The sequence below is a fragment of the Pseudonaja textilis genome, chromosome 17, assembly GCF_049901715.1.
Source record: "Pseudonaja textilis isolate UNSWEBS1 chromosome 17, rPseTex1.2, whole genome shotgun sequence".
In the NCBI taxonomy this organism is placed as follows: Eukaryota; Metazoa; Chordata; class Lepidosauria; order Squamata; family Elapidae; genus Pseudonaja; species Pseudonaja textilis.
Window position 1 is genome coordinate 3578258 of NC_142006.1, and position 18465 is coordinate 3596722.

Consider the following 18465-nt stretch of genomic DNA (forward strand, 5'->3'; position numbering starts at 1 on the left):
CAAGCCTGATAAAGGACTGTAGTTGTGAAATCTCATGTAAGACCTGTTTGCCGGGACTTTGCTGGAGAGGAATTCCCTTTAACCTAAATAAAAGGGGTTTTATCGGTACGAGGAGCCTGCTTCATGATTTTGAGAAGCCTAGGTCAGAACAATAATTATTTTGAGGGGTCTGTTCCTGATATTTAAGAGGGACGAGACTGCACAGTGCTGTAATAATTCAAGAACTCCAAATTTTACTGATGTAGCAGGGCAGAGATACAGTCAAGGTCTTAGAAGCACATCCGAAAATAGTTAGCAACTTGTGATGTTTGAATGTGCCAAAAGGAAAACAAAAAATACCCAACTGTGGAAGAACCATGCTATGTTTAATTACGGGTGTATAAGCACGTGAAATTTACATCTTTTAATTGAAATGAAAGCCAAATTAAATTTAATTCGGCTTCTGTCCTTCCTTTCTGTTTTTTTTTTTTTTTTTTTTTTTGCAGAAGGGTCTTTTTTTATAACAGATCAAATATCTCAGCCTCAAAAGAAAAAGAAAAAAAATCTACTGTACTCCTGAATTAAGATACATTTTTATCCAAATCGCAGTTGGGATGCTCTAAAGGCAAACTAAGCAGAGCATAACAAACATAAGTCTCGTTTTGTTTTCAGCATGCTTATCCTCAAAAATGACACTTTTTTTTGCAAGTAACTCATTTCTTTAAATAAACAAGGGGAAACTGGTGTTTTGTGTTCCAGGGACACTTGAGTTTCCTTTCCCTCTCCTTTTTCAAGTTGGGGGTCATTTTATTTAGTCAGCTGACTCACTGCCGACTGCCAAGGGTTCGATTCTGACTGGCTTGAGGTTGGCTGATCCTCCAAAGTGGGTAAAATGTGGACCCAGATTGTTGGGGGAAATAGGCTGACTCTGTAAACCACTTAGAGTGGGCGGTAAAGCACTGTGAAGTGGGATAGAAGTTGAAGTACTATGTCTGTCTGTCAATCAATCAATCATCTGCAGTGGTTAGAAGACAGTATTGCAGTCAACTTTTGCCCACTGCCAGGAGTTTGATCCTGACTAGCTCAAGGTCGACTCAGCCTTCCATCCTTTTGAGGCGGGTAAAATGATGACCCAGATTATTGGGGGGCCAATGGGCTGACTCTGTAAACCGCTTAGAGCAGGGGTGTCCAACCTCAGTCCAACCTGGCTGAGGAATTCTGGGAGTTGAAGTCCACAAGTCTTAAAGTTGCCAAGGTTGGACACCCCTGGCTTAGAGAGTGCGGTAAAAGCCCTGTGAAGCAGTAGATAAGACTAAGTGCTAGTGCTATTTGCACCCACAGAGTAAAATAAGATTTCAGTTGCAATGTTTATTTGTATTTTTTTTTTACACAGGTCTTAGGTTAAAGGCTTGTGCAAAGAGTAGAGCAATAAAAATGATTAGGAGGCTGGAGGCTAAACCATACCCAAAAACACCTGCAGGGATTGGGTTGGTCCAGTCTAATGGAAATAGGACTACGGGAGGACAAGGTAGAAGTCTTCTAATTTTAACTTGCTTCCAGAAGTTGTGAATGCTCCAACCCTGGAAGTTTTTAAGATGATGTTGGATAACCACTTGTCTGAAGTGGTGTAGGGTTTCCTGCCTAGGCAGGGGTGGGGGGGTTGGACTAGAAGACCTCCAAGGTCCCTTCCAACTCTGCTATGCTGTTAAATAACTTTTCTTCCAGTCACTTTTACTTGAGTAACCTTAAGCCGACTTTATTGCCTCATTATAGATTATGAAATGACACATTGGCGGCTGTGATTACTTTGTCCACGGAGTTAAGCTTTGCACACACAAATTCCTTGGAGAGAAATCCTGAGTGACAAAACACATTCTTTCAAGAGGAAGAATTAAGCAAGTATTTGCTTCTAGCCTATTAGGATGCCCAGACCTTAGAGAGGGCTTAATCTCACAATTATTGAATTGGTTTTATACCCTGTGGCGTTCGTTATTGACTTTGATGGAGAATTATCCTTAATAATGGCCATTAGCAAAAATACAATTGCGTTTCCTCTGGAAACAATCGATAAATGGCTACACAAATTGAAACCTGACCCTTGATTTAAGTCCCTTTCTTCAGTTCCTGAAGAGAACATGACTAAGCATAGTTCATGGTTGCCTTGCAAGGTGAAACGAAGAGACAGAACACTCACACATATCTTTATCTGATTGACGTTAATCTACATCTTCTAAAGACATCTAGTTCCAATAATTCCCAACCAGCATATAGATTATGGAAGCTGGTCATATCCAAGATTTGTCCTCTGCTCTTCATAACTGACCTTCTTTGGACAGCTCTCAACTCAAGTTCCATAATCCACCAGCCAATACTTTGGGTGATGCTATTTGAAATTATGGGAACGAGATACAGAGTTGGAAAGGACCTTGTAGGTCATCTAGTCCAATTCCTCCCCAAGCACGAGACCCTTCGCCATTTCTGTCAGATGGCAGTCCAGTCTCTTCTTGAAGGTCTCCAGTGATGAAGCTCCCGCAACTTCCAAAGGCAACTTCTGCTCCATGGGTTGATTGTTCTCATTGTCAGAAAATTCCTCCTCATTTCCAGGTTGAATCTCTCCTTGATCAGTTTTCTTCTGTTATTCCTTGTCTGGCCTTCAGGTGCTTTGGAAAATAGCTTGACCCCCTCTTCTCTGGGGCAGCCCCTCAAATATTGGAACACTGTTATCATGACTCCCCCTGGACCTTCTTTTCCCTAGACTAGCCCTGCCCAATTCATGTAACCATTCTCCATTAGCCTTTAGCCCCCTAAAACACCTTTAGAAGAAGGTTAAAGGTAAAGGTTCCTCCAGCACGTACATGTTAGTCATTTCTGGCTCTAGGGGGCGGTGCTCTTCTCCGTTGCGAAGCCCAAGAGCCAGCGCTGTCCGAAGACGTCTCCGTGGTCATGTGGCCGGCACGACTAAATGCCAAAGGTGCACACGGAACGCTGTTGCCTTCCCACCAAAAGGGTCCCTATTTTCCTACTTGCATTTTTTTACATGCTTTCGAACTGCTAGGTTGGCAGAAGCTGTTTTGAGTAAAGGGAGCTCACTCCGTGACGCAGCGCTAGGGATTCGAACCGCCGACCTTTCTGATCGACAAGCTCGGCGTCTCTGCCACTGAGCCACCACATCCCTAGAAGGTGGTTAGTAAGTCCCAAATCTGGACAGGATCTTAAAAACTCTACACGCAGTTCACCTGAGTTTCCCTTCTCCGTTCTGCTGTTTTCAAAGAGTTGAATGAACTCTGCTGAACCTCAACCCAATGGTTGGACCTATCAGTATTGAACGCGGCTTCATGGATGAGGTGTACAGAGAAGATGCCAAGGGCAAAAAATAAAGATAAAAAGAAACACAGGACGGACACATCAGATTTCTCTCCCCCCCACCACCGCGACAACTTCAGAACAGCCCCGTCCCTTCATTTGCGGGGACTGTGTAGACTATTCATTCTGCAAACATAAGCATAGCTGTTTCTAAAGAGATGCGTTGGTTCTTTCGAAACTCCAAGTCATGGCGGGATTTTTCCGCCTGGTGCTGAATGGTGCCACCTCGAGTTTAGCTCAGGATGAAGTCACTGGGATGCGTGCCACCATTTTTGTGAGGTTGTGGGGCAAAGAACTGTGGAAATTGAGAGCTGAGCTTTGCAAAGTCGAGATAAATAAGACTGAATAGGCCACCATTACACCATGGTTCAGGGACCTGCCGCGCTGGGCTGCCCTCCACATTTTAAGCCATGTACCTTAACATTCCACCTTAATTGGGATGGGAACATTTGCGGTCATTTTGAACAGGCAAACGGTTAAATCGGTTGTTTTATTTCCCCTTTGCCCAGCGGAGGCCTCCTGAAATCAGCGAAGCTTCAAATCACAACCACATAAGATTCCTCGATCTTTAAGTGTGACTAAAAGCTTCTAGATCAAGCAAGAATGGAGGTGTCACCAAAGAGGTTTACTTGACACCAATAAAGAATAATATTTGTAACTCAGGGTTGACATGAGGGGTCCTTGGTGTTCTCTGGGCTTGCTTGTTTGCTTGCAGACGTTTCATGACCCAACTATGGAATATCATCATCCTTACAAGCACTGATGTTATCTAGTTAGTGTTGTGGGCCTGCCAGCGGCCAGCAGAGCGGGTGGCAGACTCGGACAGTGAAGAAGTTGGGGAGGAGCATGGACCAGTCTGGGGAAGGCTCTGGCAAGGGCTCTGCATGGGAGGCAGAGATGGGGCCACGGTCACCTGACAGTTATCGACTGCCTTCAGAGTCGGAGATCAGTGGGGAAGAAGAACAGCTGGAGCCTGTTCCCGATGTGCACATGCACAGAGCTGCCAGGAGAAGGGAACAGTTAAGGAACAAAGGTTGACTCGGGAGTAAAGGCTCAGGTGGACGGTGAATGGCCCCTCCCATAGGGAGGGAAAGGGGAGTGGGATTTTGCAGGAGACAATTAGTTCAATGTATTAGGGTGAAGATCTGTCCCGGACTTCTTGCCAAGTAATTGCTGCTACAGTGTGGCGTTTGGAAGCTATCGGCCTGGTAACTCTCCAAGCCTGATAAAAGTCTGTAGTTGTGAAATCTCACGAAGGACTGTTGGCCGGGACTTTGCTGGAGAGGAATTCCCTTTAACCTTAATAAAAGGGGTTTTATCGGGACGAGGAGTCGGCTTCGTGATCTAGGCCAGAACAGGGTCACAAAACGTCTGCAAGAAAACAAGCCAGCTCAGAGAGCACCAAAGAACCACTTTTCAACGCACTTGAAAAAAAACTGCACCCCCAAATCCAGCATTTGGTTGCGTTACACCCCATAAATGCAGACGGCCTTCTCCTACCCGTTAGTACCATATTCTGGTATTTTTCTTCTCAAAAAATTAAAAATAAAAAAAATAAAAAATCCACTGTACGCAGACAGGGGGGAAAATATATATATATATACTAGGGCTGTTTTTGCAAAACAGGATGCAGACTCCTCTCGTGGGGGAAGCGTTTGTCTTTCCTTTCTCAGGAATATCTCTTCCTATACCTGAGGGGCCGCAGCTAGGCAACAGAAGAGGAGTTGGCATGGGTTTCCTCTGGCCATAGAAACGTAGCCCGGGATGCAGCAAAAAGGAAAGACAACGGAAAGCCAGCGGGAGCCATTCACACACAGCTTCGAGCAGAGCATTGCTAAGAGTCCTCTCCAGCTTTTACTTGAGCCAAACCTGCTGAGAAGCTGGTGGGGTTTTTCTGGTTTTTTTTTAAGATCTCCCGAGTTTCCTGGGATGAAAAAAATAAAACCTATAGCTGGTGTCAGGCTTCTATTAATGAGTTCCTTTAAGGAAGGACCCACCGAAGGATCCAACTGGATTTCTTTCTACCCAATTGGGTAGATGATTTCAAGGATGGTAGCCCCTGACTTACAACAGCTCATTTAGTGACCGTTTGACGTTAGGAAAGAAAGGAGAAAGGGAGGAGAGAGGACGGGGAATCCTAATTCTTTCAAGCTTCTCATCATCGGGATTTAACTCAACATTAGTTGGCTTGAGGGATGGTTTAACATAAATGCCACTTTCAGAGTGCTTTCACAGCCCTCTCAAAGCGGTTTACAGAGTCCCCAGCAATCTGGATCCTTGTTTTACCCACCTGGGAAGGAAGGAAAGTTGAATCCACCTTAAGCCAGGTTAGGATCAAAGGAATCGAACTTCTGGTAAGGTGAGCAGAGTTAGGCTGCAATGCTGCATTCTCACCACACTGCGCCACCCCGTCTCATGGTGGGCGAAGCAAGCTATTTGGGTTTGCAAACTCTGATTCAGTTTAGAACCTGGGATTTCCCCAAAAGATCACTGTTTACTGTGAAAAGAATTGAGATTTCCAAGTAGCGGGAGTCTAACAATATTTTTAGGATATGGAACATGCTAGGATGTACTTGTAAACATGGTGCCTGGCCCAATCTCCTTAGGACGTCTCTTGATTTCTCCAGGTGGACCCATCTCCAGGGATGACAAAGAGAGTATCGTATCAGGGGAATTTTATAACCCAGCCCATTATATGGAAAAAGCTAATTCTGCCTTCTTTACTTCTCTCATTCATGTCACAAATAGACCGTGGGTAATTGAGGAAAAAGCTAGTTGTCTTCACGACATTGGATCAAAAGACATAACAATTCTTAGTCACCAACTTCTTCATTCTGTTCTACTCTACCCAAGCCCTGCTGTTTCCCCAGAAAGCCAAGATAACAGATTGTGATTTTTGCAACTTCAGGGTTGCCTCCTTCAGGGAGTTTCCTCCAGAGAAGAAACATCTTGCTTGCTTCTCAAAAAAGAAGCCCTAGTGTCTACGTAAAATGACCAAAACAAGGCATCCGGCAATATATTTTGCCTCCCTAAGGAAATCAAGGCCTTAACCCAACTTCATGTTTCTCTATCTACATCAAAGAGAAAGTACACATTCATAGGAGGTGGATGTGACTTATTCAGTTCCCTTGTGACATTTCTTTCCACTTTTGATTTTTGGACAGGTCCCTACCCAGAAGGAGTTCCAAAAATCAGCTGCCCAAACCTTTATAACAGGGATCCTTAGACGGTTTGACCTCTTTTCCACATGTCCCAAATGGATGGTTATTTTTCACAAGCGTCTCAAATGCAGTCCCAACGTTTCCAATCCGAATGAAAGAGTTATGTCAACTCAATAAAAATATTTCTATGGTCTTTTTTAGAGTTCCCAACAGGAAGGGAGAGGGAAAAACGGGTTTGCTTGGAAATGAAAAGTGCATTGCATAAATAGTTTTTCAGAGGTTGTAACTAGGTGACTGAAGTTTCTGCCGCGCAAAAATCTAACTGGAGAACATGATTGATGACTCTGGGCTATGGATGTATCTCATTGGAGAATATGAATTACAATACACTCAGGGGGTGGGGGAAAACCAGGGTCAAGGGTGACAATGAATGATGTGTCTCAGAGTCAGCTACACCCAGGCAGTGCTGGACATGTGAACTCCCAATAAACCCTTTTGAAGCTTTAGAAGTTTGGCTCGAGACTCATGATTTACATTGGGGTTAAGTGCTGGAATCCTGACAAGTTAATTTGAAATTAAATTCAAAGTGACGTTTATTTTAATCTCATAAACTGACTGCACCATTTTTTTTCTTGGAAGGAATCCTAAAGCCATCCACGCCACTGTGTCGAAGTTTGATAATCATCACTGATCTACTGGGACGTTATGCTATTTAGTAATGCTCTCGGTTGATTTTTATCGCAGCCAAGCTCGCTGTGAGCATAGCACGAGGGTGCTTCAACTGTCAACGTTCTGCAGATCTTGGGAGACAAACGATGGAGCCGTGAAGTTATCACACACTGGCTCAGTATGTAATAAAGTTTGGTTTGTTGAATATAGAGGTTTTTAGACCAAACACTGCCCAGAGAAATAAACAACCCATGGAGCTAACAGGCTGCGGTGAACGCAAGACAACTGCTCAACCTCTCGCCGATCTCTCACCTCCCAGAACCAGGAAACAATTCTGACTGCCGGAAATAACTCCTAACTGAAGCAGAAGGAAAGGATTTGACAACCTAGGGGGAAAACAAAAATCCAGATAGCGACCCTTCCAACAGGATGCAAAGCAGCATATTTTTGAGAATCCGCAACCGTCGGAAAGTCAAGGCAAATCTTTTCCAGGATGTTGCAAACTCTTGACTCATTTTTAAATCTTTACAAATAGCTCCTTGTTTGAAAGACTGCACCCAGGAGGATCCATCCAAAGGGGACAATGCACAACTGCATTGCCTCCACTCAATTCCTGGGTCCTCTGGATGTCCACTCTGGGGTCAAGAGGACAAAGGTGGGGGGGAGTAGAGAAGGGTGGAATATCCACATGAGGTTTGAAGCCACCATGAGCTCCCCTAACAACGGAAGAGGCAACAGCACACTTTAGAAGGGCTCAGCCTTTTCTGCTTTTAAGGCCCCTGGACTTCAGCTCCCAGAATTCCAACGCCAGCACGATTGGGAGATCTCAGGATTTTAGACCCGGAATAAAACCTTCGATTGCACACTTTGACTGAATACCTCAAGCCATGCTGGCTGGGGGATTCTGGGAATTGAAGCCCACAGGTCTTAAAAGTGGACAAAGTTGGACACCTCTGGTCCGGAAGGAAGAAGCTAACAATAACCCTTGAGGTATTCCTTTCCTTAAGGTGTGCAATCAAGGGTTTTGTTTGGATCTCAAATCCTGAGATCTCCCAACCATGCTGGGTGGGGAATTCTGGAAACAGAAATCGACAGGATTTTAAAAGTGGGCAAGACTGGACCCTCCGATACAGCCCGGCTCAGTCTTTCCTGAACTTTCTTTCCTTTCTTCCACGCTGGGAATTCTGGGAGCTGAAGTCCACAGGTCTTAAAAGTGGACAAGATTGGACACCCCTGCTTTAACAGAGTTTAGCTGAACAACTTTCCACGTGTTTTCACTTGGAACGAGCCACCCCAGGGATGGGTGAGCAAGCCTCCCCCCCCCCCAATGTCACGTTTCCAACTTGCCTGTTTACAGAAAACAGAAAGAGAAAGAGAGAGGGGGGGGGACGGAGGGAGGGAGAAATTGCATGCATGCATTTGGCTTGAATTAGAGGCCGTTTCCTTGCTGGAAGACATCTGCAAGCTGCAATAATAAACTGCTGTTGAGCATGGCTGAACATCAGAGGGGGAGGGGGGGACAACCAGAAGCAGCAGCTACAGATGTTCGCAGCCACACCAAGCCCAGGCAAACTCCAACACAGCACTTCTACAGCCAGCAAACCTGGAACGCACAAGTCAATAGCCGAGAGATATGAAATATAATAAACGCTAAATTTTCTCCCACCTTCTAATGGGCGACTCCTTTGGCAGCCTGGGCACAACCGTATCCTAAATCAAAAAAGGACGGCAGGTAGTCCTCGATGTGTGACCACTGAGCCCCCAATTTCTACAGCTGAGTGAGTTTTGCCCCATTTTACGGAATCATCACAGTTGTTCAGTCTAACTGCTTAAGGGAACCCGGGCTTCCAACCTCGACTTTGCTGGTGAGGTGGCCGCAAAAGGGAATCCCATGATCCCGTCATAAATAGGAGTCTGCTGGCGAGCAGCTAAATTTTGATCACGTGACCATGCTGCAAAAGCCGCAGGAAAAATGTGGGTGTCACCCCCCCCCGGTGCCGTTGTTAACTTTGAATGGTCACTAAATGAACTGTTGAAAGTTGAGGACTTGCAAGCCAACGGTTGGGTTAACTAACAGGTACACAGGGCTCCCTTCCTCTGACAAAAAAAACCAAAACAAGTCAAAAAAAGGAAGCAAGAGGCCAGTTTTAAGTTTCTGTGCGTTACCATAAAAGAGGACCTGACTGGTCAAAAGGGCTCAGCAGAGATTATACAACCTGAGGCTTCTCAGGAAACAACTGCGTGAAAAAGTGCTGGTGACCTTCTACCACTGCACCAGAGAGAGCATCTTAACTTACTGCACCTGTGGATGGTTTGCCACTTGCACAGGGGCAGATAGGACAGTGCTCCACAGGGTGAATGTCACTGCCCAGAGGATCATGGGTTGCCCTCTCCCCTCTTTGGAAGAGCTTTATAGCTCCCGCTGCCTTAAGGAAGTTCGAAACATCCTCAAAGATCCATCTCATCCTAGGCACCCCTTTTTTTGAACTACTACCATCTGGCAAATGGTACAGAATAATAAAAACAAGAACAAATTGGCTGAAAAACAGCTTCTATCCCAGGGCAGGAGCTCTGTTGAATTCTACTGTATAGTGCAGTGTTGGTGTGGTGTCAGGTTTCCGATTCAATGTGTGAAGGATGTGTGTTTGTGTTTATTTTCATGGTCACGATGTGCGCTGAAGATGGTGTTCGGTTTTGTTGTACGAAGTGCAATGACTAGAAAGTAAACCAAACTAAACAAGGAATAGTTTTGAGGAGCACCAGAGTAGTCAAACTCTGAAAAGACCCCATCTCATGCTATCATCATCATCATCTATCATCACAAAAACAACAACAACAATACAGGATTCTGAGCCACAGAGACATCGTTTGCTCTGGCAGAGAAGCGATCAACCCAAGCTGAACGTCTTGACTTTGCAAATTCAGTTAAAAACCCATGGAAACGAACAAGAACAAGCGTACAGAAAGAAGGGGAGATTTCGGTTCCTGCCCAATGAGCCACCTTTGCTTTGCTATTTTAAAAATAAATAAATAAACAAACAAGAACTTCTCTGCCAAAGGACATGGGTAAAGGCAAGTCTGAAGTTGCTCTGGAATGTATGTGTGTGTGTGTGTCCAGTGCCAAGCAATAATCGACATGCACCCAGTTGAAAACAAAAGCAACATTTGATTAGGGGAGAGAGAGGGAGAGAGAGAGAGAAGGCAGCTCCCTGTGTGTGAAGGGCAAACTATCCTACAAATTAAGGCTAAGAACAATAGCCCCGAGCAACATAGCCTCTGAGATTATATCAATGCAATCAATTGCTGATGCACTGGAACCTATTAGTGCATGGAGAGAGAGTGGGAAGGAGAGGAGAGGAGAGGAGAGAGGGAGAGGAGGAGGAAGGAGAGAGAAGAGAAATGAAAAGAAGGGAAGGATGGAAAGAAGGGAGAAGAAGAGAGGAGAGGAAAGGCAAGGAGGGAGGGAAAGAAGGAGAGAGAAGAGAAAAGAAGAGAAGAAAGGGAAGGATGGAAAGAAGGAAGGAGAGGAGGAGAGGTCACACAGCATTGAAGATTTAGTTTCCTGGTCAATGCAAAACATGGAAGGGAACGAACGGAGAAAGGAGAGATAAAACCCAGGCTTTGAATACCTCTCTCTATATAAACACACGCGCTCCCTGGATGAACACACAACAGGGGAACATAGAATAACAGGGTCAGAAGAGACCTCGGAGGTCTTCTAGTCCAACCCCCTTGTACGAGCAGGAGACCTTACACCATTTCAAGACCAATGGATGTCCAGTCATTGATAAGATTCTTGGGAAGACTCATTCAACGATTGGGCCAATCTCAGGATTGCATGCACCATATTGGATTAGGGGGTCCTTGGGTTGCTCTCTGAGCTTGTTTTCTCGCAGATGTTTCATGACCCAACTAGGTAACACCATCAGGGCTAGTAAGGAGCGCTGTATGCTGTCAGCTTTATATACTGGTGTCCCGCTTGTCTGTGTGGGTGGGGACAGTCTTAAAGTGATTCTTTTAGGTTAGGCTGTTGGCTCTTCGGCAGTTTCTTGACTGGGGTAGAGTTTACTTGTTAGTCTGATGTTAATTTATGCTGATCTGGGGGCTGATTGTGGGTGGGGTCTTTTTGTTCCTTTGGGGGCTGGGGGATAGTCCCTTTTGCATAGCGTGTAGATGTTGTTAATGTCTATGTGTCCATTGATGGGCGATTTGCCAGCGTGCCAGGCTTCTAGAAATTCCTGGGTGTTTTGGGACTTGGCTTAGTTTCGGATGGTCACATTTTCCCAATTGAAACGGTGATTAAGTCAGCCTATCTGTTGTGACATGAAAGAATTTTCACCAGAGTCTTCCGACTATGACAGGGGCTCTCAACCTTTTCTACACCCCACACCCCTAGAATGCTTCCGATAATATTCTCACCCCCCTCTTACAAAACTAAACAATTAGATGCATAGAATTATGCCTATAAACCACTAGCAATTTTGAAATTTCAAAACCCGAGTTTGTGCACCCTCCCTTGGAATCCCCCCAATTGCACAGTGGCAGATAGGACGGCACTCCAGAGGGTGAACATCATTGCTCAGAGGATCACGGGTTGCCCTCTCCCCTCTTTGGAAGAGCTTTATAGCTCCCGCTGCCTTAAGAAAGTTCAAAACATCCTTAAAAATTGCTCTCGTGCTGGGCACCTTTTTTTTTTTTGAATTATTACCATCTGGCAGACGGTACAGAATATTAAAAACAAGCACAAATAGGCTGAAAAACAGCTTCTATCCCAGGGCAGTAGCTCTGTTGAATTCTACTATATAATGCAGTGTTGCGGGTTTTCGGTTCAATGTGTGGAGGGTGAAGGATGTGTGTCTGTGTTTATTTTCATGGTCGTGATATGCACTGAAAATGGTGTTTGATTTCGTTGTACGAGGTGCAATGACAAGAAAGTAAACTAATATCTTCTCGCGCACACGGTTGGGAACCCCTGGACTATGGGATTTGCAGTCAGTGGATGGTGAGGGACAGCTGACCACACATATTGTCTGCGCACACACAATGCCCTACGATGGAACAGGGGAGGTTTGATTGGATGGTGGGGTATCCATCTCACAACTCTTAAGTTGTTCTCTCCGTGGAGGAGATGCAGATTTTCCAAACTGATATTGCTTTGTCTAAAAGAAGACCTTGGGTTTATTTCAACCTGCTCTAGAGACCAAACAAGGGAGGAGGACAGGCAAAATAATATCTCCCCCACCCACCCCAAAAAATCCCATTTCTTAACTTACCTGGAAGACAAGGTGACGAAGTCACCTCCGTCCAACAGACGGATTTTACAGAATAGCATGCCATTCACGAAAGGCACCGCCGTCAGCTCTTCCAGGGTGAAACTGATCTGGAACTTGAATTTCTTCTTCTTCATCAAGAAAGCCATGGGCACTTTACAACCAGGGGGTGGGGAAAAAAAAAAAGAAAGGAAAAAAAGAAAGAAAAAAGAAAAGGAAAAAGCGACCGAGCTCTAAATACAGAGCGTTGGCTTTTTTTTTTCCTTTTGCAAAGGCGGTGATGAAATCTCCCTCTCTCCGGCCTTTTGCCAACTCCAAAAAAAAATAAAAAAGAGAGAGAGAGAGAGAGTGAGACTTTTAACTCAGAGGAAAGGACAGCCGAGCTTTAAACGATGGTTTTTCCTCTTTCTTTGGTAGTCTGATCTGGGCTATCGGATCAGGGATCGCCAAGCGCCGGGAAGGATGAGAGACGATTCCAGGTAGGGAAAAAAGCCAGGGGGGTATTTGGTTCATCTCCAGGGAGTGGGGAACGTAGAAAGGGAGGGAGGGAGGGGGGGGACGACTCAGAAACCCCGACCTGCGGGAGCTGGCTGTTCAGAAGTGACCAAAACCAGTTCCTCCGGAGACCTCACTGGGAGGCATGGCTGGTTTCCTTCTCAGCAAAGTGTCAGCCTCTTCGGACGAAGTCTCCTCCTCTTTTATGTATTTCAGCCTAGGGAAAGGAATGAGGAGGTGGTGAGCCTTGGTTCGTCCCCTCCCTCCCTCCGTTCTCACACACCCCCTCCCTCCTCCACCCCAACTGCCCACCTCATTATGTCCTTCTCTCCCCTTCCCCTCTGAAGAAGATCACCCCTCTTTCTTAATTTTTGGCGGTGCCTTTAAAAAAAACCCCAACTGCTATTGCAACCTTCTCCTTTCCTTCCGGGTGCCACGTATGGGGATCTAAAAGCATGGAATTCATTGTGCACATAAACACCACAGACAGAATCTTTTCTCTTATTTCTTTTACACTAACTCACATTTATCAGTAGCAACATCTATCTATCTGACCTAATCTATCATATCTGTCTATCATATCAGTGAATCTATCCACCTACCTACATCTCTCAATCTATCATCCATCAATCTACCAACCAATCTACCTACTTACCAACCTACTGGTATCTTCCTATCATCTACCTACCTTCCAGTATTCTTATCTACCTACCTACCCTACCTGTATCTACCTATCATCTACCTATCTACCAGTATCCTACCTACCTACCTACCAACCAGTATCTACCTATCATCTACCTATCAGTATCCTATCTATCTATCTATCTATCTATCTATCTATCTATCTATCTATCTATCTATCTATCTATCTATCTATCTATCCTATCCTATCCTATCCTATCCTATCAATCAATCTACCTACCTGCACCTCTCAATCTATCATCCATCAATCTACCTATCTACCAACCTACTGGTATCTACCTATCATCTACCTACTTACCGGTATCTATCTATCTATCTATCTATCTATCTATCTATCTATCTATCTATCTATCTATCTATCTATCCATCCATCCATATATCCATCTATTTGTCCATCTGCCCATCTATCCATCCATCCATCCATCTCTCACCTTTCTCTGTCACCTATGTAACTATCTGTCTATTCATCTATCTGTCCATGCATCTACAGTATCTACCTCAAACTTGACATATACTCACAAAAACATGCATCAGTTTGTGTGTGTGCGTTATAAACACACACACACACACACACAAACATAGCTCTGTGTGTATCTGTAAATATATTTCTACTTTACTGCTGTATTCTTTTCCTCTATATTTTTCCTCTATGCTTTTTAACCAGCTGCCGCACTTTCAAAACTCACTTTTTCCTCCCAGGAAGAAAAATGCAAATTGGTAACACCTTCAGGCATTTACAAAAGTTAAACCTTATACCCAGCTTTGCAAGGCCTTATGTCAGGATTTAAGCCTCTGGGTCTGAATCACCCAGTTCGTTGTGCAGTGCAGGAGAGGGCGAGTAACAGATTGTGTACATTCAGTTCACTGCAAAAGCACATTTTGATGAGACATTATCGATCTGAAGAACTTTGCCCTATTCTGCAACTCGAGAATGCTGTTTTTCTGCCTGCCCGCACTTTCTCAGTCTAAAGTTCAGCCTTAGAAGTTCAAGGTGATCTTCAGAAGAATGCTTGGCTCTCGTAACTTCGCTGCTTGGATCGGAGACAACCTGTCTCACCGGGTAGTGCAGGCCTCCAACTGCACCATTTTCCCATGGGGAAAAACAAGAACCTCCTTCTGCTGTTCTTCTTCACCATTCTCGGACGTTGAGGTTCTTCAACCACTCACCCAACCAAAACCATTCTTGGCTTGCCCTCAACTCCCCAATGCATCACGTTCTCGTCCATCTCAACATCCCTCCATTCCAAAACCAAAAAGAGGGTGATTCTTCTAGGTTCCAAGGACCACCTATCCCATCTTCTGTGAAGTCTGTATGACAAGTCTCATCCTTGGTCAATTCTCAAGGGGACACACAATGGTGCTAATGGTACACCACAATGCTAAAATATTGAACCTAATGTGATTTTAAGACAGGGGTCTTCAGCTTTAAGACTTATGGACTTCAACTCCCAGAATTCCTCCTCAAGTCATGTTAGTCATGCTATCAAGTTTGAAGACCCTTTATAAGTCTTATGGTAGTCTTTCTCAACCTCAAACCTTCTCAAGAACTATCTCAGGGGAATTCTGGGAGTCAAGGTCCATCTTAAACTTGGCAAGATGGAGAAACACTTGAGACTAGCATATGGCTCTTCAAACTTGGCAAGTTTAAGACTTGTGGACTTCAACTCCCGGAATTCCTGAGCTAACATGACCGGAGGAGGAATTCTGGGAGTTGAAGCCCACAAGTCTTAAAGCTGTCATGTTTGAAGACCTCTGCGCTAGCAACATTTGCAAACCACATACAGGACGTAAACAGGTTGATCATATAGAAACCACCATGGTTTGTTCACCCAAGTAAAAACTGTAGCATGCTTCTTGGAGGGATGGGATGGTGAACCCAGAATGATGGCTTATCCAGTTAAGGAGTCCATGATGTAAACACAAGGTGGGAATTTTTAAATTAGGAGCGTTTGATTAAGTTATTCTGAAGATAAGAGCCTGAAGACCAGCCATTGGTGGTGGAGGAATGAAGTTCTCCTTTCCTTGGGTCCTTTCTACTCTATCTTCTCTGATGGGATTTCAACAAACAATGGGAGTCTTTCAATTCAGACAATCCAGAGGGAGAATTCAGCGAAAACAGGTCAGGCAAGATTTAACCCTTGAAAGACATCCCTGGTTATTCATTCTGGCTTTCTTAAATTGGTTGGATTAAGTTTTTTTTTCCCCTCAAGGGAAAACAAGTAGGTCATATAAGCCTCAAGACAATTCACTCTTCAAACCTCTTTGTTTGCAGACCCCCAGCAAGAGGTTATAAAATCCTGACCATCCAGAAACAGCTCCTAATTTATAACCAGGCGGAGTTGCACTCTACTCCACTTTTACTACAGGTTGAAACACAAGGATTAAGACAGGTGTCAAGAGAGAGGCAATTTTGGTGGTATTGCAACCAGGTGTTTAATCTTGAATTAATCTGTGGGGTATTGCAACCTGACAGTATAATCTTAAATGTGCTGAGAAATAAATGTGGGATCTAATCTTCAAGGGATTGCACAATTTCCCTGCAAAAACACCAGAACTAGTAACTCCTTAAAAGCCTGACATTCACACAACAACAAATCCTTAACAATCTGGAACTAAGCATCTTGAAAGCAGCTGTAAGAGACGCAACTTTCATGCAAAGAGATGGGAAAAAGTTTGCATTTAAATTTAGAGAGGCCTGCAGGCAGGTAAACTTAGCTATGAGGCAGAGGAGGATACATTCGTAGGACTCACGCGGGACGTCGAATCGTGGCTTGTTTTAAATAGGGTTTGTTGAATATGGCCCAATGTCTGGGGCGGAGGGGCTCAGAGCAAGCCGCCAATGGCTTGGCACAGAGGCACCTGTATGCAGGTGTACCTGGCTATGAGGCAGAGGAGAAAAGATATACCTGCGGGATCCAGGTTGGAGGCTCAACAAACCATGGCTGGTTTTAATTACGGTTTGATGAGCCCGATGACTCATCGCAAGCAAAAAGCCAGGATGGGGAAAGGAATACACGTGAAGAAGGCGCACCTACGTGTTTTGCACGAGCCTTTTCCGGCAAAGTATTGCACTGGGAGAAACCGGGTGGGGGGAAGAGGCTCTCGTGCTCGGAAAAAAAAGACACCCCCGGGTGTGTGCGTGTGCATGCACCATCAGTTGGCGGGGGGGACGCACCGACCCGAAACTTTTGCCCCACCTCGCCCGTCCCCCATAGGGTCGCCTTGTGCACCCATGCAGGCACCTGGGCATTTTGCATGCTTGGCAAACCCCCGGGCATAGGGTGCAAGCGACCTCTCCCCTCCAAGCCCTTCCTTGGACTGCCCCCCCTTGCAGCTTGCAATGGCTCCCCCAGACCCATTTTAGGGCTCAGCTGCCTTGACTGCACCCCCTCCCCCAAATCCCCCCCACCCTCCAAGGGGAGAGGTGCATTGCTCCCCCGTAACCACCTCATCCTCTCCCAATGCACCCCATGATGGGGAGGGGAGGTTAGCAATCAGCCTTGGGGAAGGGTCTCTCTCGCTCTCTCTCTCTCTCCTACCTGCGCGCTCGTTCCAGACCTCTTGTGCTTAGCTGGGGCTTGCCAGCGCTTTACGCCAACTGCGCCCGCTACGCCGTTGGCGTAATTGGGACGAAACGGGGAGGGGAGAAAGCCCGCGGCCGGTTCCGAGGCCCGCAGATGCTCGAAGCCGATTGGGTAAAGCCTCTAATTGAAGGTGGGGAGAAAAAAAAAAAACAGAGAGGGTGGGAAGGCATCCGCGTCCCCATTGGCTCCGCTTGACCACGACGGCGGAAGGAAGACCGGCCATTGGAGGAAGCGTGAGTCAATCAGGCGCGGAGAAGGAAAAAAAAAAACCCCCAAAGGCCCGCCCTCTGCATTGAATTTAAACTATCAAAGACAGGCGGGGGGGGGGGGGGGAGTTGATTGCTTGCTTCTGCAACCTGGCGCCCTCAGGAAGGTGGAGAGACTCCCGTGCCAATCATCCCCAGCCACCGTGGGATTTAGAATTAGCACTTTTTTTTTTTAAGGCCTAAGGGATGGGGATTCCACGGTTGAAAAGCTGAGTTAGGTGCTTGGGGCGATGGGAATTGTAGTCCCAACGCATCGAACAGGATGGCCAAGGCTTTGGGAAAGGGGATGATGGGCTTTAGGATGAAGCCCATCTGCCAGGCAGCAGGTTCGGAAGGAAGGAATGAGGACGAATTACGGCGGGCAGGGCATCAACTGCATCGTAAATTTGGAGCACGATTAAAATATATATATATTGTGCTCCAAATTTTTTTATTTATATATATATACACACACACACACACACACACACACAGTATCACACCCCCCAATAAAATAAATTATCCAGTATCCTGTTTTCCAGAGCGGCTACCCAGATGTTCTTCAGAACCCACCCAGCTGCTTCCTCTCCTCATCCCCTTTCCTCTGAAACCGGGAAATAGGGTGGCAGGATGTGTCCCCCATCATCCTGCACCATGGGTGGTAGTGGTTGAGCCACTGTTGGTCAGAGACCCAGGCGGTCCTCGACTTATGACCACCATGCCCCCCTCAAGATTTACGTTGCTAAGCAGGACGTTTGTCTTGCCTCCGGCTTTTTCTCACCGCATCTTGCTAAGCGAGCGGCGGCAGCTTTTAAACGGGCCGCACGGTTTGTGTTAAGGGAATCCGTTTTCCCCCACCGATTCGGCTTTTTTGTCAAGATTGTCAACAATGGCGGTCGTCATAAATGTGAGTCAGTGCCAGAGAGCATCTGCAGGTAAATCACATGACCATTGGGGATGTTGCAACGGTCGTTAAGGGTGAAACATGACCGTTAAG

The 18465-nt window shown here is 45.7% G+C and overlaps 1 protein-coding gene across 3 annotated transcripts in view; it reads right to left on the reverse strand.

Moving 5' to 3' along the window:
- EEIG1 (estrogen-induced osteoclastogenesis regulator 1) overlaps nucleotides 1–17322 on the reverse strand; it is a 48273-nt gene extending 30951 nt beyond the window's left edge. Inside the window, exons 1-2 of one of the 3 annotated variants that reach the window (XM_026712301.2) lie at nucleotides 17179–17322; nucleotides 12446–13154 (exon numbers count right to left, since the gene is read on the reverse strand). In XM_026712301.2, coding sequence (XP_026568086.1) covers nucleotides 12446–12591 — 146 coding nt within the window. In that variant the 5' untranslated portion in view covers nucleotides 12592–13154; nucleotides 17179–17322. Of the gene's footprint in view, nucleotides 1–12445; nucleotides 13155–13249; nucleotides 13363–14325; nucleotides 14494–17178 lie in introns of those variants that run through there. The other 2 variants (XM_087914546.1, XM_087914547.1) reach the window with 2 other exon arrangements.
- Nucleotides 17323–18465: the final 1143 nt, after the last annotated feature.